General features: G+C 45.5%; 5 protein-coding genes across 5 annotated transcripts; 2 read left to right on the top strand and 3 right to left on the bottom strand.

Moving 5' to 3' along the window:
• Positions 1-660: 660 nt before the first annotated feature.
• siglec15l (sialic acid binding Ig-like lectin 15, like) lies at positions 661-3,983 on the bottom strand. The gene is made up of 9 exons (XM_062466309.1): positions 3,866-3,983; positions 3,339-3,722; positions 2,804-3,151; positions 2,620-2,650; positions 2,518-2,540; positions 2,338-2,382; positions 2,007-2,093; positions 1,840-1,878; positions 661-1,547 (listed from the first exon to the last, which is right to left on the bottom strand). The coding sequence occupies exons 1-9, from the start codon at positions 3,966-3,968 to the stop codon at positions 1,516-1,518; spliced, it is 1,092 nt and encodes a 363-aa protein (XP_062322293.1). The 5' UTR covers positions 3,969-3,983; the 3' UTR covers positions 661-1,515.
• A 436-nt stretch (positions 3,984-4,419) lies between these two features.
• On the top strand, positions 4,420-5,836 carry si:dkey-11p23.7 (V-set and Ig domain-containing protein). Its single transcript, XM_062466308.1, has 3 exons — positions 4,420-4,506; positions 4,797-5,186; positions 5,341-5,836. The coding sequence occupies exons 1-3, from the start codon at positions 4,452-4,454 to the stop codon at positions 5,742-5,744; spliced, it is 849 nt and encodes a 282-aa protein (XP_062322292.1). The 5' UTR covers positions 4,420-4,451; the 3' UTR covers positions 5,745-5,836.
• Positions 5,837-6,197: 361 nt separating this feature from the next.
• LOC134024001 (IgGFc-binding protein) lies at positions 6,198-7,953 on the bottom strand. Its single transcript, XM_062466373.1, has 2 exons — positions 6,849-7,953; positions 6,198-6,622 (listed from the first exon to the last, which is right to left on the bottom strand). The coding sequence occupies exons 1-2, from the start codon at positions 7,933-7,935 to the stop codon at positions 6,207-6,209; spliced, it is 1,503 nt and encodes a 500-aa protein (XP_062322357.1). The 5' UTR covers positions 7,936-7,953; the 3' UTR covers positions 6,198-6,206.
• A 3,486-nt stretch (positions 7,954-11,439) lies between these two features.
• On the bottom strand, positions 11,440-15,994 carry tmem116 (transmembrane protein 116). Its single transcript, XM_062466307.1, has 11 exons — positions 15,741-15,994; positions 15,573-15,619; positions 15,408-15,471; positions 15,138-15,266; positions 14,366-14,470; positions 14,166-14,215; positions 13,922-14,005; positions 13,556-13,697; positions 13,254-13,398; positions 13,071-13,150; positions 11,440-12,769 (listed from the first exon to the last, which is right to left on the bottom strand). Exons 1-11 carry the CDS (start codon positions 15,807-15,809, stop codon positions 12,602-12,604), a joined length of 1,083 nt encoding a protein of 360 aa, XP_062322291.1. The 5' UTR covers positions 15,810-15,994; the 3' UTR covers positions 11,440-12,601.
• Positions 15,995-17,418: 1,424 nt separating this feature from the next.
• zgc:153896 (uncharacterized protein LOC569930 homolog) lies at positions 17,419-19,936 on the top strand. Its single transcript, XM_062465242.1, has 4 exons — positions 17,419-17,677; positions 18,280-19,049; positions 19,253-19,475; positions 19,731-19,936. Exons 1-4 carry the CDS (start codon positions 17,437-17,439, stop codon positions 19,805-19,807), a joined length of 1,311 nt encoding a protein of 436 aa, XP_062321226.1. The 5' UTR covers positions 17,419-17,436; the 3' UTR covers positions 19,808-19,936.
• Positions 19,937-20,210: the final 274 nt, after the last annotated feature.

Genomic DNA, 20,210 nt, shown 5'->3' with positions numbered 1-20,210 from the left:
CAATAAAGGTCGCTTCGTCCTCCCGTGCGAGACCTACTATCACATACTATCATAATGTTAATACATACATTATTTGACGTTTGGTTTGGCTGTTTTAATTTATTTATTTTCGATTCGAGTTGATTTGTCAGCCTATCTTGAAATAAACGCCTACATTTCTAAACATTTCACAATAAAATGTAGTTCTTTTCTAGCAAGGATGCAACAGTTGGGACCCACCTACTTAAGAGTAATACACTATAACTAGTAGAAGCTACAAGCTTTGTGGCTCACACATGCTCTATCACCACATCATGTAAAGTAGCACTAAGTCCACAAACAAACACATTAGCACTCTCTGGGGATGGAAAAAGATTTAAATAGCAATACCAGAGAAGTCTCCACGGTCAAACAGGAACCACACCCTTAAAAGGCCTAGGTCATTAGTAGGCTAAAAAGCCCTTCTGCTTCATGTGTGCCAGCTGACATGACAGCTTTCTCACATAGTTTTAGCTTAGGCCACACTGCACATTGCCAACTAAAAATAAAGCTCACAAATTCAAAGAACACACCAACAAATGTATATGTTGATTTGCTTTACTTGAAGCAATAACAGGCATAAGTGTATACATATAATGATTGATAGGATATGAGGGTGTGTGTCTGTGTGTGTGTGTGTGTGTGGGGGGGGGGGGGGGGGGGGGGGGGGGGGGGGGGGGATCCAGTAGAGACATGGGTGACAGGTTATTAAACGATTGAAATCAAATTTGTGAACAGTGTGATTAGCAGGTTATGAGCTACATCGGTAATAGGGGTATGAACATGTCATGTAGAGGTTAGTGCAGTCAATTTGGGTTGCCTTGCTGCAGGTTTATTAATTATATAACGTTTTAGAAATACATTTACATTTAGTAGACACTCTTATCCAGAGCGACTTACAGTAAGTACAGGGACATTCTCCCCGAGGCAAGTAGGGTGAAGTGCCTTGCCCAAGGACACAACGTCATTGGCAGAGCCGGGGATCGAACCAGCAACCTTCTGATTACTAGCCTGATTCCTTAACCGCTCAGCCACCTGACTCCCCACAATAAATACGCACAATAAAGATATGTCACCACGTTTGCCTGTAGCTGAAGCCTGTACATGCCACAAACATCAACTAACCAAACACATCCCAGTTTATTTTCCACATACTTTGTATCACAAACAATGTGTCTGTGGCTTATCAATAGACTTTCTCAGTCAGATGTTCTCAAACAACAAATGATTTCATAAATCCAACCAAAAACAGGAAAGTTTGCTCTCTCTAGTATCCTCGTGAACGAAGAAAAACGGCCAAAAGCTTGTTTGCATACATAAGCATTAATTAATACAAAAGGAAAAGTGATTTCCTATGGCTGTCAAAAACCTTTCTGTTGTTACTTCCTAAAGGAAGCATCGTTTTTATACAGCATGGGAAATGTCGGTTTACAGTTTACACAGTGTGGGACATGTTGGTTTCAAGTCTGGAACAATCTCTTCTCTTGTTTCCTGCCGTTAGGAGAAAGTCACTGAAGCGTAGTTGACACCTGAGCAGCAAAGGCAAAATCTGTTGGTATTGTCAGCCTATTGGTACAGTCAGTCTGTTGGTGCAGTCTGTCTGTTGGTGCAGTCTGTCTGTTGGTGCAGTCAGTCTGTTGGTGCAGTCTGTCTGTTGGTGCAGTCAGTCTGTTGGTGCAGTCAGTCTGTTGGTGCAGTCTGTCTGTTGGTGCAGTCTGTCTGTTGGTGCAGTCTGTCTGCTGGTGCAGTCTGTCTGTTGGTGCAGTCAGTCTGTTGGTGCAGTCAGTCTGTTGGTGCAGTCTGTCTGCTGGTGCTACTCACCCTCGTCTGCTGTGGAGACGTGAGGAAGCCTATGGAGAGCTATAAGAACATAGAGCCACGTGACTATGTTTACTTGTAAGAGGGTACTGGTCTTGTTCAGTACAATACTGAAACGCTGGGCTATTTTAATATTTGTATTGTAAAACACCCTGAAGAGTAAAACTCACATGGACCTGTGATGTGAATGACTGAGTAAACCAATTCCATTTCATCAGCTCCTATTTCCTCCAGGTCACTCCGCTCTGGTCTCTTCTCTGGGTGTTGGAAAATAGCAACAGTATGAAAACAATGACATGATCGTTAGCCATGATGAAACTGTATAATACTCAGGGTTCGAATTACCGGGGGGCTTGAGGGGGTTTGTTGACCCCCCTAATTAAGACTCGGACCCCCCCAAAAGAGGTAAAAACAACAGGTCGGGGGGGTCGATACACGCCCTGGAGAAGAAGTCGATCCCCCCGATTGTCACTGTATAATTCGCGCTCTGATAATACTCACCTAAGTCTGTGCTGTTGGCATATACAGGGCACTCACAAGACTGACCTGTCGACAAGCAGTTTTCACCATGTTGTTATTTTCTATTATTTCAGACGTTGGAAAGCATGGAGAATCCTAACTCACTGTTACTGCCTTAGTGAGGGAACGTAAACAACACTGAACCAGTGTGAGGCTAAGCACCTGGCTTAGTTTGCTCTTCACACCTGAGCAAGGAGAGAATCTTGTTAGTGTCAATGCTACCTGATTAATGCAGTTAAACAGTTATTTCAGAAGACATGTCACCTGTTGTCTGAAGGACAGAGTCTCAGGATTCCTTGGGAGGAAAGGAGGACAAAGACAGCAGAAACACTCAATGACAGAACTGTGACAATAAAGACATGGAATACTAAGGAAATCTGGAGTAAAGATGCCCAAATATATGAATTATGTTTTAATATCTTGTTTCAATGTACAGTAAACTACCTACCCCTCCTCCTTAGCAAAAACACAGCCACAACACCAAGCAGCAGCACCAGCATCACACCGCAGGCAGAAAGCGCTACAGACAGGCATGAAGCCCTAGGGGGGAAGGAGGCCTCTGCTCTCCCCAGCCTGTTGTCTGCCCTGCAGGTGTACTGATGTTGGGTGTAGTAGGGGATTGAGCTTTTGACCTGGTAATCTCCAGGGGCCTCCTGCTGGCCTGATGGCTCCTCCTGGCCAGAGAGCAGCCAGCTGATGGAAGGCCGGGGGTTGCCCTCTGCTATGCAGCAAAGGCTGCCATTCCCTGAGCCAGAGGCTGTTCTGTCCCAAGTGAGGCTGAGAATCTGGACCGGAGCTGGAGAGGAAGGAACACAGGCTCTTCATGGTCCTTATCCTCCTGACTACAACTAGTATTTGATCAAATACACTCTAACATGTTCTGTGTCACAGTATTTTATTTAGTCACGTTAGAATGTGTCTGCTTTAAGTATGGAGGACTATATTCAAATGATATTGGTATAGAAACAATGCAATCCCTTCACCTGTGACGTTGAGGTGTGTTGGAGATTTTAGCTGGAATTTATTATACTCCAGTTCTACTCTGCAGTAGTAGTCTCCATTGTCTGTAAGTGTCAGGTTTCTAACCAGGAGGGAAAGTTTGCTCTCTCTAGGATCATCGTGAATGAAGAATCGCTGCGAGGATTCAGGATCCAGGCAGCGATACGGTTTTCTCTGTGTGATATTTTTCATCTTACACTCAAAGAAAGGCATTGCGTTCGACCGTCTGAACAGCCACTGAACTGTGATGACCCCAAAGTATGTGTTTTGCTGTGGATGTGTGAAGGTGCAGGGCAGTACCACATCTCCTCCTACAGTGCCATTCACCACAGGGGCTGTGGTCATGTGCCAGACCTGGGACAGTACGCCTAGAGGGAACAACAAAGGCTGAGACATCTAGAGTGCTCAGAAACACAATCAATGCACCATATACTAACACAAGTATATTACAAAGACTTAAATGACTGCAGAGATGCTATTAGAAGAATGCTCCAGGATGGTTGGTTCCTACCAGGGATGACCCAGAGAAGCAGCAATGTCCACATGACTCTCCAGGTGAGCAGTATCTGGGGTCTAAAGGACTCAATCTCTGGACGGAAGACGGTTCCAGACATCTGTCTCCTTTTGAGTCCTTGATCAAGATGTGAACATATGTAACCACTTACCATTGATAATGGGAGAATAGCTGCTGACAGGAAACATTGTGAAATCGCTCACACCCACTTCCCGTTTAAAATAGATTATTTAAAACTTTGGACTTCTCTTTTCTGATATACGTCAGGGTAAATTTGGTTTATGGTAGATTGGTCTGATAACTTTAGATGGAAGCTCTCAAGGACAGATGTTGTCCTCATCTGCTATACAAGTATACAAGATTAAAATGTGTTTTAGGAATAATGTGATAGTGCACTCTATATTAGGCATGAAAGTATGTACTCAGATACTGAATGACTGTCACTTTATAGCAGTGTACTGGGAATACTGACACATCTTGTGACACTGTGTCTGGGAGTCTGGGAGACAGTGAGTCAAGTGGGACCCACACATACACACACACACCTCACATTATACAATATCCTGAACAGTACAGTCTGGCTATGGACATTCAAGCCATGCTTTTCTTTTTGAGTCTCCTGCTCTCAGTCATTGAAGGTAAGTCATCAACCATACTTTATAACCAAGGGACATACACACAAGGAACACACGAGGAGCCAGGGTTCTGAAACACAGGAGCGATTTCATTATTTTCGAATGATCTCTAATCACCTAATCACAACCCTTGGCTCCTTTCATTTTAATGGGTGATCTTGTCAGTGTGGCAGCCATCTTCGCCTCCACACAGTGTCTTCACAGCCAGGCTATTAGTGGCAGTAACTTTACAGCTTCTCCAACCTTCAGAGCTGCATCAGCTGTTGCTCTTGTCCCCTCCCCTCCCCCTCTAGTGTGGGGCTCCAATGATGAGGGCTGGTCCATGAAGGTTCCTCCTGAAGTGAGGGCCATGGAGGGCTACCCCGTCGTGTTGCCCTGCTCCTTCACCCACCCTCACCACACGCTGCACTCCTCCCTGAAGGTGCTGTGGCGTCTGGGCCACGGCCAGGGCTCCAGGGTCCTGTTCCAGTGCTCTACCCCCAGCAGCACCAGCAGCTGCCAGCCAGGGCCTAAGCAGGACCAGCGTTACCGCCTGGAGGGGAACCCCCGCCAGCATGACCTCTCCCTGCGCATCACCAATGCCGCCCTGCAGGACATCGGCCGCTACTACTGCCGTGTAGAGGTGCCTGGCCACGCCCATGCCAGCTACGAGGACAAAATGGGCACCAGGCTCCGAGTGGAAGGTGAGAAGATGAGGGGGAGTAGCCCTAGTGTCCTAGGGTGGGCAGACTAACTTGTGGTGGGAGGACAATATGAATTCTGAAGGTATACTATCATGTATGTTTTTGGCCAATCTGCGTCTCTGGTGACTTTCTTATGTGTGGTGCCCGTGGCCAGCGGCCCCCCGTATTTTGGGCCTGTCTGTGGAGGGCAGCAAGGACTCGGGCTACAAGGCCCTGTGTCGTGTCCAGGGATCCCCACTACCTGATATCCAGTGGCTTGGCCAGGAGGAGCTCCTGGAGGGGGCCTCCCTTGCTCCGCTGTCCCAGGGCGCTCCTGAAGAGCACCACACCACCAGCCAGCTGCTGGATGTCCACCCTGGGCAGCAGTACACCTGCAGTGCGTCCAATCCCCTGGGGAAAGAGCAGGCCACCTTATACGTGCTGTCTCCCAGGCCCCTGCCTGCTGGGCAGGCCCCCCCGTTGCTGCTGCTGCTCTCCGTCTCCCTGGGGGCAAAGCTTCTCCTGCTCTTGGGGACGGGGACCTGGATGTTGCTGGGGGGCTTAGATACTGCTGGCTGAAATGAGACACATGTACGCCCACACACATGTAAACTGGGAAGGAAACATTGCTTTCCCTCCTAACCATGCGTCTTTATGAACTAAAATCAATAAACGAGTCACTTCAAACTGAACTTTATCCTCTTTTATTTCTACATGTCACTGTTAAGATGCCTCAGCCTTTGACACATACTGGTTTTCTTAAGTGAAATCAATGTAAGTGTCAATGCATGCATGGAGTAATACATTTATATTAACCTCTCCAACACAAATGTTATGCATAATATTTAAATTCCACTAAACCAGTACAGTTAATCACACAATATAGTATTATAATTAATATAACTTTTAATCTAATCACACAAACAGCACTGAAAACGATAACAAGACTTTACATTCAACATACATGACTATTCGTTAAACTAGATGTTTAAAAACTTGTATCCTTGCTACAGTCCAAATGACTCCGCTCTGGAATGAGTCCTAGGTCAGAGGGAAGTAGAGCGGCTCTCTGTAGCACAGAGCCGGGAGGGGTTTACAGCAGCTCTGGTCGCTCCAGTTGTAGTCATCCAGGTTCATGGCAGCACACTGGCCCTCCGCTGGACGCCCTGGCTCATTGGCGGCCCAGCGAGTGACATCCAAGGCAGCCTGATTGTACCAGTACCACCCCCCATTCAGGGAGCTGCGCCGCAGGCCTATCCACACCTCCTTCTTCATCTTCCCCATTACCTTAGCTTTCTGTTTCTCCATCTCCTTGGTCACATGTTGCAGGAAGTCATCAGTGCTGAAGCTGATCTGTACCATGCTTCGGTTACGGCAGTATGTCAGTGCCTCGAGCCAGCCAACCTCCTCTTCTCCCACCATCAATACCTCGGGCCTCAACAGACAGCCCTTCTGATCTGGAGGAGAGGAGGATCATGGGAGAAAAGGACATATGTTTGTTTACAAGCAACATCACCTCAGCATACCGATATAAGAAAACACACAACTATCTTTGTTTTTATACCATTCCATTTTTGAGCTAAATTTGATTCAAACTAAAATCACCTTCAAACAAAACATGCATTGGATATTTAAAATGATATTGGCACATACATGTGACTGTTTAAGTTTCTGTCACCATACCTGGGTACTTGCTAAGACTCAGAGCTGGACTTCCAAATACAGCTGTCCCTTCACTCCCTAGGTAATAGACGGCAATTTTGGAGGAATTATGCCAAAGCACTGTCACATCACGTCCAGCATCTAATGCCACCAGCGCCCAGGAGAGGCTGGTGCCTTGCATGCGGTTCCAGTCAGCTGCCAGGCGCTGTGTACCTAAATGCACCCCGTCCGTGTCCTCAGTAGGAGCCATCAGGAGGGCTCTGTTCTCGTAGGTTCGGAGCGTGTGGAGGAGAAAGCAAGAGGAGAAGTCCTGGAGAGGGATGAGGTTAAGGAGCATGTTGGATATCTTGAGGGCGAGGGAGATGGGCTTGGTGGAATCGATGTCCAACAGAGAGGAAAATCGGTCGCCTGCTTGTCCATCGGGGAGACCCTCATCCTTCTTGGTTGATACCAGGAGGAAGGTGTCGTTCTTTGTGTTGTTTCCCATGAAGGCGGGCATGAGGAAACTCGAGCCCCAGTTTTGGGTAAGGGGGAGGTAGGTGACCAGCATGTTGCAGTTGCAGTCACTGAAGAAAGCACAAGGGTGGCTGAGGAGGACAGCCACGGGATGGTCAGCAGATACCCTCAACCCTGGCTGGGAGATGTTTACCCACAGCTGAAGAAGCTGATACGGTCTGAGTGTAACAGATGTCTTCTTCTCGCCCTCCTCCCCCGAGATGGTTACCTCGTTCGTGTTTTGAGTATTGACGACAAGGAGTCGGAAAACCACTTCTTCCATGCATGTTATATCTAGGTGTCTTCCGTTTGGTGTGCTCGGAGCTGAGTCTGTTCTACCTGGTCCCCAAGGTGCCTGGTGCCACATTGCAGGTATGTGGTACTCCTTCCCAAGCCCTTCTGTGGGCGGGATGGGTGTGGTCTGGATGCTGTGTGCTCGTCGACTGACGGCTTGGACCGTGATGTAACCATCACTGGTCACATGCAGCACTTTACTGGAGATGTTTGACCTGTCGAGCTCCAGCAGGTTCTCCTGATACATGACTGGGATGTCCACCACCACCATTTGACCTTTGTTCACCATTCTGGTCACGGTCTGGTAGACATGCTCCATGACGATATTGACTCTATGGTTGCCATCCATGGCTGTGATCTGGACTTGGTTAGAAGGTTTCCATGGATGGTAGTAAGCAATGTTCTCAGGGAAGGCCAAGACGAAGTCTGTCCCATAACTATTCAGAGAAGACATGGCTGTGGATTTCAGAGAGGGGTGAGAATTAAACATGCTCATTAAATTTGGTGAGATCATTCATTTGAGATCTGAATGGAAATAGGGTTTAGTACTGTAGAGACACCATGTGTGCGGAACAATCTAGCGGTCATCACTAGAGGGCGACAGACACCGCCTCCATCATGTTCTCCGTCATGCACACTTTATGTGTCACAATACTAGACTTGAGGTCATAGTCACATGGTTCCTACATGCATCTGTTTAAACAACTGATTGATGGTAGGATATCAGATATCACTAAGGAATCAAAGTGATCTCGGTGTTCTCTTTGTCCGTACCTGGGTGAAAAGCTGTGAGGGTTAGCAGAATGACTGGTATGATTCCCATGATTGTAAAAGGACACCACTGCCAAGCACAGCAAACAGTGTACCTCAGGTGGGCCCACTTCACCTCCCCCTGCAGGTGTGTGTGTGGGGGAGAGGGGGGGTGAAAACATAATAATAAGTTGTATGACTAGAATGAACGATGTAGCTTGGCAAAATATCTTCACACACTCACATACTGTCACATAATAATGAACACAATAAAACAAAACTGTGGTTTTGTTACAAGTTCACATGACAGCAAACCAGCCCTGTCACCTAATACCAGTCAGTTTGTTGCTACAGTCTAGGTTGCCTCTGTAGACAAGGCAAGTTTACATATTCATTCAAATAGCCACATTCAAATACCTACATTGACCTTATGCACAGCGAACATTGAAAACAGATACAGTTTAGTTTACAGTTTGTTGTTGTTGGGGTAATCTGGCTGACACAGGCTGGTATCTGGTGTCAATTGATATTTCAAAACTAATGTGACAGGAGGGACAAGGATGATGAAGTTGGATTAAAAGCTAGTTAGCGGTAGGCTTAGCGATTAAGAAACTTCAACACAGGGGTGTTCAGGAATGTTGCTGGACAGAAATGAGGGTGAAATGTATCAGTGTGTTTGTAAATGCATACTGTGTGCATCACAAATATGCTACACGGCCTACAAATAAAAATGTACAATCTGCAAACAAATACCAAAACCTGATATGTCTGGTTAAAACAATTTACTTTTACTTTCATGTGTACAAAAACTATAATAATTTGTGGGCAAAAGCTTCTCAAGATACAATATGTCTTCAGAATTTTTTTGTGTTGAATTGTGCAATTATCATACTTTCCTCTTTACATTTTGAGTTCAGCGGTCAAACATCTACTTAACCCTTGTGTTATCTTCGGGTCGTTCTGACCCATCAGTCATTGTGACCCACCGTCGTATTGCGACAACTTTACCGCATACAAAAACAAAGTGAAGCATTTTCTTTTAACCGTTGGGCTGTCTCAGACCCCCCACATTGCGAAGGTTAAAAGAAAATTATTTTTATTTGTTTTTGTATTGGGTAAAATTGGGTAAACACAACGATGGTTCGTTATGAACCTTTGGGTCATGTGACCCGAAGGCAGCACAAGGGTTAAGGATCACATTACCAGTGAGCACAGGTAAAGTGTTGACTTCATTTGTTTACCGAACTTTGAGACAAATGTAGCCACTACTTCCAGCTCACAATACTTTGCACAGCTCTCAAACTCCTGTAAACCAAGTCGATTAGTGGTATTATACTTACCAGACACATGAACAAATGCATACACAAGAACGGCAGTCTCACATGAAGCATGTGGAGAGGCATTAGTGAATGTGAAGCAGTCTGGTTAATACAGATACTGCAGGTAATCCCTTTGTTTTCTGTAGGCCTTTCTGTAAGTGTGCAGTCTCTGGGATGCGGACCATGGCAGGTCATCGTGTCTAGTCCTAACGGGCGGCCCATACACAGTCGAACCTTTGAACCATCCAATTGCTAGGCTCTTCGTTTCTACAAACATGTGGTACACCTCTATCTATATATGTACTTCAGGTACGGAATAGGACTTGATAAACACTTTATAGCAACAGAGCCAGACTGAATATTTTAGTTGTTTATGAAGACACTCTTACCTGAGAGTAGAGACCCTTTCTTCACCAGCAGCTCCCGACCAGCTGTGTGAGGAGGTGTCAGACTGCTCTTTTCCTTGGGACATGTGAAAAACACATTTGCCAGTCAAACTCTTGGTATTTGACTTATCTTTGCATGGCTACAGAGACTGGAGGTGAATGTGTAGGTGGGAATACAAGGTGACTTGGGAACAAGTCATTTTACAAAGGAAGCAATATGATGAACACTTCAGTATTGGCCACTGGTGTAATTCAGTGCAGTACTGTATAAAACAAATTCAAATTTGTTTAGGAGTCTTGTATTTTTCTTTTACGATAAGAAACACAAACTAAGAAAGTTTTCAAGGAATTTATAGTAATACTCTTCATGAAAATCAGCTTGTAATGAAAATAGAGATCCATTTGTCCTGATAACCATTGTTGCGGACTTTAGAGGCCAGTAAAGTCTTCTATTTCAGCAAGCCACTGTTGCACCTGACGGTTTCTCTGCTCGGTCTCCCCGGTGGTTCCACTCTGTGACCTCACATCCTCCCCTAACGGCACAATTTTCTTCCCCAGTGAAAAGAGGCTGCCGTGTGGCAGGCCGTTGCCCTCAAACGCTCTACCCTGGAGTCTTTTCATTTCGCTCCAGCAGCGAACCTCCTTCAGCTTCTTGTAGTAGACCCTGCAGCTGAAGCCCTCTTTCCAGCCTTGTTGGATATGTGTCTGCAGAGAGACCAGACTTGGGTAGTACCACAGGCAGCTGGCACAGCGGTACAGCAGCTCCCCCTGGATCTTCTCCAGCGTCGAGCAGGCTCGCAGGAAACAGAAGTCCAGGTAGTCTGAGGTGGGCCTGGGCTCCACGGACATGCTGCCCCCCTTCCTGGCTGGGTGTCTGAGGTGGGAGGTGTCCCCCGCAGGCTTCAGAGGAGGAAAGAGGGGTTCGGGGGCCTTAGCTCCCAGGATGGAGTGCTCAGCTACTGTTGGGGTCTGGGTGAAGAATGGGCCCCACTGGAAACCTGGATGGCAGGGAGAAAGAGCTGAGATCCTGACGTCTGTGTTGCGATTGTCGAGTGCTGCAAATCAGGGACATTTTATCCTGATCTGATGAAAATCCTCTATCATTCAGCCACCTGTCATTGGGTTGTCTTTCTGTACTGTCCTCAAGAGGCATGAATGAATGAATGAATGCATAACATGGACAACAAATCCAGTCATCAATCAATACAATTTGAAAGGGTTAATTTGTAAAAAAAAGAAAAGAAAATGCTCACCTGTCCTGTCCATGAACCTTTCAGAAACCCTGGAATCTCTTGAGAGAGTGTGTGAAGACTTCATCTTAGCACACAAAAATGTAGTTTGGGGAGGTTTAATTTAATGTTATTCATGACAAATCCAAATGACAGAATTCTAAATGTGATGTCACAATAAAAAAAATTAATGATTGTGAAATATTTATTTTTTAAGAATTTTGTCGTAGTTCACAGCTTTTGTAAAGATAAGCATTACATTTGTACTTTACTTTGTTGAAATTAAACCTTATTGAGGTGTCAATAATACAGAGTAAAAAGGTTTAATCCACAAGGGGAAAACACATGCATAGCAAAACCACTTATAGTGGCCTTTATAACAACCTCTCACATAAGATAAAACTCCACAAGCTGCATAAACATTTCAAAACATTGTCCAACAATTGGATAAGAATATGATTTTATAGAAGGGAGATACAGCCCAGCATGAAGCCTTCTGTGCAAAGTTGTCCAATGATGACTGACACATTCCATCGCATTACCGAGAATTAGTGTGCTGACCTGCAAAAAACATCCCACACGCTACACAGGGCCTGTTCACAATGGCCAGGGTCACATGACTATACAAAGAGTTTGCCTTGTGAATGATGTCCCCTTATTGATTCCAGATCAAATATGACGGTGCCTCTGAGGGTCTTCTGCACGGTTGGGCAACGTGAAGTGAGTGCTAGGGCGAGGTCTAGGGGCCCTCAGAACATGTTTGTCAGGAACTTTTCCACCCAGTTCTCAAGCTCTTCAACCACACTGCCATAGGGAAAAAGTGGGATTTTTGCGAGACAATGTGAAAACATTTTGCGTTCCATTGTGAACCGTCAAAACAGCCCAGGCGAGGGAGTTGATGTGACCAGTACAGATGTCTCATTTCCTGTTTCAGTGAAACACTTCCTTGTGTATAAAATCCCCCTGACAGTTCATCTGCTGACTATGGTTGCTCTTTAGAGCCTGGCAGCTGAAAGTCTCTCTCTAATTCAGTTTCTGCACTTCTTCTTCACAACCACAACAACTACTATAACTGTTCACACACACAACCAAGGGGTTTCCCCAAATCTCAAAACAAAACCCTGATATTCCAAGCCCTGCAACAGAAACACAGATGGTACGGTTCAGTATCCTCCTGACGTTGTTATGAACTTCGTTCAGTTGCTATGGCGACTGTGGTACACCACGGCCCCAGACACTCTTCTACCCACAGGGCAGTCTGGTGTGCTGGCCAATCTAGTGTGCCGAGGCCAGGGACTCCCCTAGCCCATGGTGCGCAGGCCTGTCTGGTAGCTCTTCTTCTGAGACTGGAGAAGTGGCGTCTGGGTATCAACATCCCTCAGAGAGGCCTTGCTAGCTGAGCGGAAGGTGCTCTGGGTCCAGCCGTACACCAGTGAGTTGAGGAGGCCCTGGGAGGCTGAGGAGAAGGCCTGGGGGTAGACAGACAGGGATGGAATCAGCCAGTGAACGTAGAGCAGGGCTACTCCTTCTTCTTGGGACATCTTTCTTCTTTAACCTTAATCTTTAACAAGCTAGTCCCAATATCAGCACTGTTTGATGAATAATTACTTTGAATAGGGGTGTTTAGCCAGAACCCAGTGCCATAACTTTTGAAGGCCAGAAAAGCTGTGCATTACATTAACAGGCAGGGGAATAGTTAGGCCAAACGCCTCCTGTAGACCATTGCGTGATCAGGATTTGTTCATTTGTGATCAGATGGAGTCCTCCTACCTGTGATAAGTAGAGCACCACTCCTACGAGTCCCTCCACTGCAGTGGGCTTGTAGAGCCTGAGAACTGCCAGGAACACAGCTAGGAGACAAAAGCACACAGACATGCTCTCTCTGTCAGTGAGACAATCCTGCGCAGGGTAGCACACAAGCAAGCCACGTTTGTTCCGAGGGTCAGTAGTTACCTGGTCCCCAGCAAAAGAGGAAGACTGAGGGGTAGAGGAGAACGCGTCTGTCCACAACACGGAGGGACGCCCACTGGCGGTCCCCTAGGAAACCACTGGAGGTGACGCAACGTCTGTAAATATGGCGGGACTTTCCAATCAGCACCTGGTAGGGAAGAGATGTGTGACATCACTGGTACATCCATGGATGTGATTGTGTATGAGGTGTGTGTGTGAACATAAGGTTTGTTTCGACCGATTGGTTGTTATTTTCCATACATGCTTATTCAGCATAGTTTGTATCATCCAAAGATCCAACTCACCACAATCCCCACCCAGGTGAAGAAGAAGGCGAGCAGGAAGACAGCAATGCTGAACAGGTGGACCAGAGTGCAGCCTGTGATCTGGTGCTTCTTTGTGGGATGGGGGGGTGGGTAAAGAGCCCCCGTGTGCATGAGGAGACACCTGGTGAGCAGGGACAGGGATACTAGTCAGTTCAATCATTGATCAATAATTGAAAAAGGTTCCATGAAAACTGTTGTATCCAAAAGAAATATTTCTGACTGTGGATGCTGCTGGCTTTGTCTTAAACTTTCACCTAGCACTTTGAAATCTCAAATGTGCTTGACGACAACGTTTGTTACCGTTGTACGAGTGCTCTCTGACGCAGTTCGACACTCCAGACTTACTGGTAAGGCTGACTGAAGTTTGCATGGCACTTCTCCATGTTTCCAGTTATCAACACCGGCGTCATCAGGAGAACAGGAAGCACCCTGAGGGAAGAGAGAGTCAGGGACAGGCACGTACCAGAGGCAGGCCCGTACCAGAGGCAGGCCTGTACCAGAGACAGGCCCGTACCAGAGGCAGGGACCGGCCCGTACCAGAGGCAGGACAGTCTGGGTGCTGGTAGGTGCATCATTGCACTGTGCTTACCAGGACATGTAAGCAGCCATCTTGCAGAAGGTGCTCACTTTGCGGGGAAACTGAAACATGACAAGAGAAACTGTGAGGTGGAGAGACCCCAGATGGTACTATTCATCTCTTGAATTTAAGGTCATGTTACACAAAGAAGTATTACCACCTGATTTTCTTTTGGAATATACAACACCTGTGTTTTACAGTTAGGCACCTACCTGAGAAGGACCTCCACTGACACTGCAGTAGAACCTTGTGCTGATGCTACTGTAAAGAGCCCACATGTAGTTTACTGTGTAGCTGAAGGAGGTCATGTACAGCATCTGAAAACAGTCAATAATACGTAACAACAGATTACAGATAATTTACCACACTACAGGATGCACTAGTATCACATTAGCTGATTATGTGTACTCAGGATCTGGGGAGATGTATTGGTAGAACTTAGAGAGCTATATTGGTAAAATATAGAGCAACTAGAAAGTCCAGCCTGGAATCACAAATTGTTTCGGTTCCCTAATTACATTACAGTATGTTGTCAAATATACACACAAACTATGAGACGTAGGAACATGATGCAATGCCAAACTGTTGCAATTTACTTATTTCCCCTGATACTTTTTAATAGAACATATTCTGTTTGAATTAGGACTGATTTGCTCATAACACTGCCTTGTTTATTTATCCATGGGCCAGTAAACTAGAACCAGGGAAATGGGTCATCCACAGACCAGTGCTGTCCTGCTCTAAACACTGAACAAGTGAAACTGGGCTGAAACTCACTGCATTGCTCTAGTTATATTTGGCCTACTTGGGTAGAGACCTGGAAAGTCTAATAGCCTGCCAGCTAATCTTCAGTTATTTCTCCAAGCAATGTCATTGAGTTCAATGCTTTTGCAGAGAGCCAAATATTGTCGATTCACTTTGGCAATGTTCAAGTTAGGGCTGTTACATTACCAGGTGGTGTAGATTAGCCCACTGGGCTCATACCTGTTCGAATGTGTGCAGGTTGTAGCAGGTGGTGTGATTATCTCTGCCCTGGGAAAACAGCACAGCTCCGACCAGCCAGCTCAGTGCCAGCAGCATGTCTGTCACACTCAGGAGAAACAGAGCCTGGATCTGGGAAGGAGACCATCATCTTTAACAAGGATCATTGTAGTCCTCACTAGTCTAATCTTCAATTCTACTATGTGACATGACAAACATAGAAAGCATTTAATACATGTCATTCCCAAGCCAAAGCCTGTCATATTTACTAACCTCTGGAGTCCGGGTGAGTTTTTTGGAAGATGCATGAAAAACAATGGATCCAGCTCCTAAAATGCTGCATGACATTAAAGGACCTGGTTACTATAACTGTACTATGAGGTGGACAACGCAACAGAACTGAAGTGCATAATAACACTGAGAATCCTTCTTCCATACCTCAGAACTGCCATTATCAACTGGATCCACCTGACTGCAGTGTAAACCTGCGAATAGAACAGATGTGTTTACAAAAGCTCATACAATTTAAGTGTTTTGCTGTTGTTGTTTTAGTCTAGGGTGGGGTGGGGGTGGGGGTCTGACTAAAGTTCTGAAAGTTTTACTCACAACGGTCCAGTCTTCAGATTGTGTCGTGTTTTGCTGAGAGTTGTTTGAGAAGAGCCCAAAAGTTGCCATGATTTCCTTTCTGTTGTCAAGGCTTCCTGACAGGAGCAGGAATGCAGGACTGTGGTATAGCACTGCAGTGACTGTGACATCACGCTGCACATCCTCCCTGTTCACAGGAGCTCCACCTACGGCTGTCACCCCGCCCACACAGGCACATGAACGTCCTACTGAGATACCACGACATCCCACTGAGTAGGTTCTCCATTCACCCTATCTGGAGCAACTGCACCTCAATTGTGACACACAAACACATAGACATACACACACACACACCCCACACACACCCCACCCCCTGTTTTAGCACACTATTGTAATTAAGATATTTTTGTGATGGGTTGCTTAGGGGAAATACTGTAGCATGTGAGTACCTAAAATAGTATGAACCTACTGTACACCTGCCAGTCCTAATAACATGAACATAAGAAAGACTATCTATTGGAAAGGTCTACTCTGTGAACTCTATCTGACACTGTTATCCAGCTATGTGCAAAACTAGCATTTTTATTTGTTTATATCTTTTTTTGCTGCTTATCATTACGAAACATCAAGATATAACTTGGTAGTTATCGATCTTAGTTTAGCACAAATTACTTTATTTTAAGGATAATAAATGCCCTTTGGAGCGATGCCATCTTTCAATCAATTCTCCACATCCCTTTTTAAAAGACAGACAATTAACAACATCTTGAGAAACGAAAGACGCTCCACTCCTCCCCATTTCCAGGACACACTCCACTTCACTCCTTCCCCCTCCCACAGAACTCCCGGATGCACCACGACCCGCTGACAGTATCGTGACTTCACCCCGGTATATCACTATGCGTTGTTTTTACACCTTTGTATTTTAGTTGATAGTGCCGAACCCAAGACCATCTGTGACAACACAGAAATACGAAACAAATACCATTTAACCCTTGTGTTATCTTCGGGTCATTCTGACCCATCAGTCATTGTGACCCACCATCGTATTGCAACAACTTTACCGCATACAAAAACAAAGTGAAGCATTTTCTTTTAACCGTTGGGCTGTCTCAGATCCCCCCACATTGCGAAGGTTAAAAGAAAATGATTTTTATTTACATTTACATTTAGTCATTTAGCAGACGCTCTTATCCAGAGCGACTTACAGTAAGTACAGGGACATTCCCCCGAGGCAAGTAGGGCGAAGTGCCTTGCCCAAGGACACAACGTCAGTTGGCATGACCGGGAATCGAACTGGCAACCTTCGGATTACTAGCCCGATTCCCTCACCGCTCAGCCACCTGACTCCTGACTATTTGTTTTTGTATTGGGTAAAATTGGGTAAACACAACGATGGTTCGTTATGAACCTTTGGGTCATGTGACCCGAAGGCAGCACAAGGGTTAAATCAAAGCAACTGAATCATCCCTCTTTGCTTAGTAGTCAAAACCTTATCTGAGAGTCTGTTTCAGTTTCTGGCCTGACACAAGCCATTAACAATAAATCTCAGATAACAGTTTATAACATGAGATCTTGAAACACACTCAAGGATTTATCCTTGAGAACAATCTTCAAGCTTATCCTTATCCACCCACCAACCACCACGAGTATAAAAAACACGTATCTTGTCAAAATGCTTTGGTTGCGAGCTGTACAAGTGACCACAGACATCACAATGAAGTTGGAGCTGTTGGTAGGCCTAATGGCAATAGTTCTTAGCGTAGACTCAATACCGCTGGTCAAGAAAACAAACAAGAAGTTACTGGTGATCTCTTTCGATGGTTTCAGATGGGACTACGACCAGGATGTGGACACCCCAAACATGGACAAAATGGTGCGGGATGGGGTCAAGGCCAAGTACATCACTCCTCCAGCCATCACCATGACCTCTCCTTCTCACTTCACCACCATCACTGGTAAGGAAGCATCATCACCTGCTCCATGCCACACCACACCAACCTGGCTGGGGCTCCTGCGAGTTTGTACTATGATGACGGAGTGTATATTAGCTAACATTGGGTTTGGGTATTCATCCATGATAAAGCAGCTTTGAACATCTTCAATGTTAAGTTTAAAGGGTTTGTACCCTGGGAATAAATGATAACAATATTTTCATTTTTAAATGTATTAATTGGACAGACATGGTTCAATGGGGAGGAAAATACTATTAACAATAGTCTTCCTAGGGACAGCGATTCTCCTCAGAGATCAGACTGTTGTACTTTTACCTGTTTTACTAAAACAACTGTATTACCTTAGTGTTTGAGTAAAGCTTCCGTTTGAAAAAACCTGGCTCACCTCTGCTCTGGTTCAGTATTATATAACAACTTAGCCGTTTGCCTCATGAGTTTGACTCTGGTCACCCTCACTGACATGTTGCAGTTCATCACCTATCAAGTTAACGGCTTGATCATCAATAACTCCTGAATTCCAGCAACTCCTTGTTGATAACACCTCTGAGAGGTCAGCTGTGGGTGAACGATTTCACACATTCACATCTTCTTGTCTGTCATCTCAGGTAGATGGATAGAGGACCACGGAGTTGTCCACAACATGATGTTCAATACCTCAACTAACCAAAAAGTTCCTCACAAAGCGACGATGCAGAGGTCTGAGTGGTGGGACAACGGTGTGCTGCCGCTTTGGATCACAGCGCAGAACCAAGGTCTGAAAACCGCCTCCTTCTTTTACCCCGGAGGAGGGGCCAATTACAGCGGCCAATCCGTAAACAGAGCTCTGGTAGAGAAGCCCGGTCAACCAGACGACAACGAGACCGAGTGGCAAAGTAACATTGACACAGTGTTGAGTTGGTTCAGCCAGGAGGACTTTGACTTTGTGACTCTTTACTACGGGGAGCCAGACAACGTGGGCCATGCTGTGGGCCCCGAGACAGCAGAGAGGAGGGAGATCATCAGGCAGATAGACCGTACCCTAGGCTACCTGAGGGACGCCATCACACGCTGTGGTCTGACAGAACGCCTCAACGTGATCATCACCTCAGATCATGGCATGACCACCATTAAAAAAAGACCTGCGGTAGATGAGATCATCCTTAATAATTACCTCAACTTCTTCCAGACGACCTCCTTTGAGCTCCTGGACTACGGAGGGTATGGGATGGTAACTCCGAAAGAAGGGAAGCTTCAGGAAGTATATGATTCTCTCTCCAAGGCACCAAACCTCACTGTTTTCAAGAAAGAAGACATTCCATCGAGTTTTCATTTGGCCAAGAGTGAAAGAATCCCACCTATCATTATCATAGCTGATAAGGGCTTCAACCTAAACTCGGTAAGTGTTTGACCTTTGTCATTAAATCTGTTCAAAACAACATTTAGGCTCAGTCAACTGACAACTCTGCACAAAGTCATGTAGGTCATGATGAAACCATAGCAGTTTCCTGTTTTGGTTGCAAGTGTACAGAAAGTGCCACTAAGAGAGTAGGATGTTAGACTCTGTTACTAGCGTAACACGCCATGTTTGATTCCATACAGAGACTCCTCATCTATGTGAACAAAGGTGATCATGGATTCCACAATGGGGAAATGGACATGAAAACCATCTTTCGAGCCTTTGGACCAGATTTCAAGAAAGGTTACGTGTCCGAGCCCTTCGACAGCATCCACATATACTCCCTAATGTGCAGGCTCCTGCAGGTCGATCCGGCCCCTAACAACGGCTCTCTGGCCTTCACTGAGGGCATGCTGCTGAATAGTGGTGAGCTCACCACACACGCCCCCACACTGAGATTGGAAAACTTTAGAAATCACTGTTTATAGTATGTTCATACTGATAATACATTTAAAGGCAGGGAACACCGAACGGAACACATCTAATGTGATATCATAAATTACGCATACCCCAAGTAATCCTTAAAAATATCTTATATATATATAGATATACCTGTTAACTGACCAATACCTGATAACTACTTATTACCTAACAAATAGTTAATCCTTTTTCTGTTTACAGGTGGAAACAGCAGAACAAGTCAGATGTCTCTAAGTGTCCTGGCATCAGTTATGTTCCTTATTTTAAATTTCATATAGTTTTGCTTTCAGAACGGACTTGAGTCTAGTCTACAATCACCCTACATAAAACTACACAGACCAGTCTACAGAATATCACAACCATGCAGTCTACAGACCAGTCTACAGCATATCACAACCATGCAGTCTACGGACCAGACTACAACATATCACAACCTCACAGTCTACAGACCAGTCTACCACATATCACAACCTCACAGTCTACAGCATATCACAACCTTGCAGTCTACAGACCAGTCTACAACATATCACAACCTCACAGTCTACAGACCAGTCTACAGCATATCACAACCATGCAGTCTACAGACCAGTCTACAACATATCACAACCTCACAGTCTACAGACCAGTCTACAGCATATCACAACCATGCAGTCTACAGACCAGTCTACAGCATATCACAAC

Source organism: Osmerus eperlanus, chromosome 7, assembly GCF_963692335.1.
Source record: "Osmerus eperlanus chromosome 7, fOsmEpe2.1, whole genome shotgun sequence".
NCBI classification, from domain to species: Eukaryota; Metazoa; Chordata; class Actinopteri; order Osmeriformes; family Osmeridae; genus Osmerus; species Osmerus eperlanus.
Note: the sequence above shows the minus strand (reverse complement) of the source record. Positions and strands in the feature narration are given on the sequence as shown.

Coding starts and splice junctions, on each gene's coding strand:
- siglec15l (XM_062466309.1), bottom strand. CDS start 3,968: ATGTCTGGAACCGTCTTCCGTCCAGAGATTGAGTCCTTTAGACCCCAG. Junction 3,723..3,865: donor GCTTCTCTGGGTCATCCCTG/GTAGGAACCAAC, acceptor TGTTCCCTCTAG/GCGTACTGTCCCAGGTCTGG. Junction 1,879..2,006: donor CATTCACATCACAGGTCCAT/GTGAGTTTTACT, acceptor ATGTTCTTATAG/CTCTCCATAGGCTTCCTCAC.
- si:dkey-11p23.7 (XM_062466308.1), top strand. CDS start 4,452: ATGGACATTCAAGCCATGCTTTTCTTTTTGAGTCTCCTGCTCTCAGTC. Junction 4,507..4,796: donor CCTGCTCTCAGTCATTGAAG/GTAAGTCATCAA, acceptor CTCCCCCTCTAG/TGTGGGGCTCCAATGATGAG. Junction 5,187..5,340: donor CACCAGGCTCCGAGTGGAAG/GTGAGAAGATGA, acceptor GCCCGTGGCCAG/CGGCCCCCCGTATTTTGGGC.
- LOC134024001 (XM_062466373.1), bottom strand. CDS start 7,935: ATGGAGCATGTCTACCAGACCGTGACCAGAATGGTGAACAAAGGTCAA. Junction 6,623..6,848: donor GAGTCTTAGCAAGTACCCAG/GTATGGTGACAG, acceptor CCTCTCCTCCAG/ATCAGAAGGGCTGTCTGTTG.
- tmem116 (XM_062466307.1), bottom strand. CDS start 15,809: ATGGCAACTTTTGGGCTCTTCTCAAACAACTCTCAGCAAAACACGACA. Junction 15,620..15,740: donor AATCTGAAGACTGGACCGTT/GTGAGTAAAACT, acceptor TTCTATTCGCAG/GTTTACACTGCAGTCAGGTG. Junction 15,472..15,572: donor TTGATAATGGCAGTTCTGAG/GTATGGAAGAAG, acceptor AATGTCATGCAG/CATTTTAGGAGCTGGATCCA.
- zgc:153896 (XM_062465242.1), top strand. CDS start 17,437: ATGAAGTTGGAGCTGTTGGTAGGCCTAATGGCAATAGTTCTTAGCGTA. Junction 19,050..19,252: donor AGGGCTTCAACCTAAACTCG/GTAAGTGTTTGA, acceptor GATTCCATACAG/AGACTCCTCATCTATGTGAA. Junction 19,476..19,730: donor GGGCATGCTGCTGAATAGTG/GTGAGCTCACCA, acceptor TTCTGTTTACAG/GTGGAAACAGCAGAACAAGT.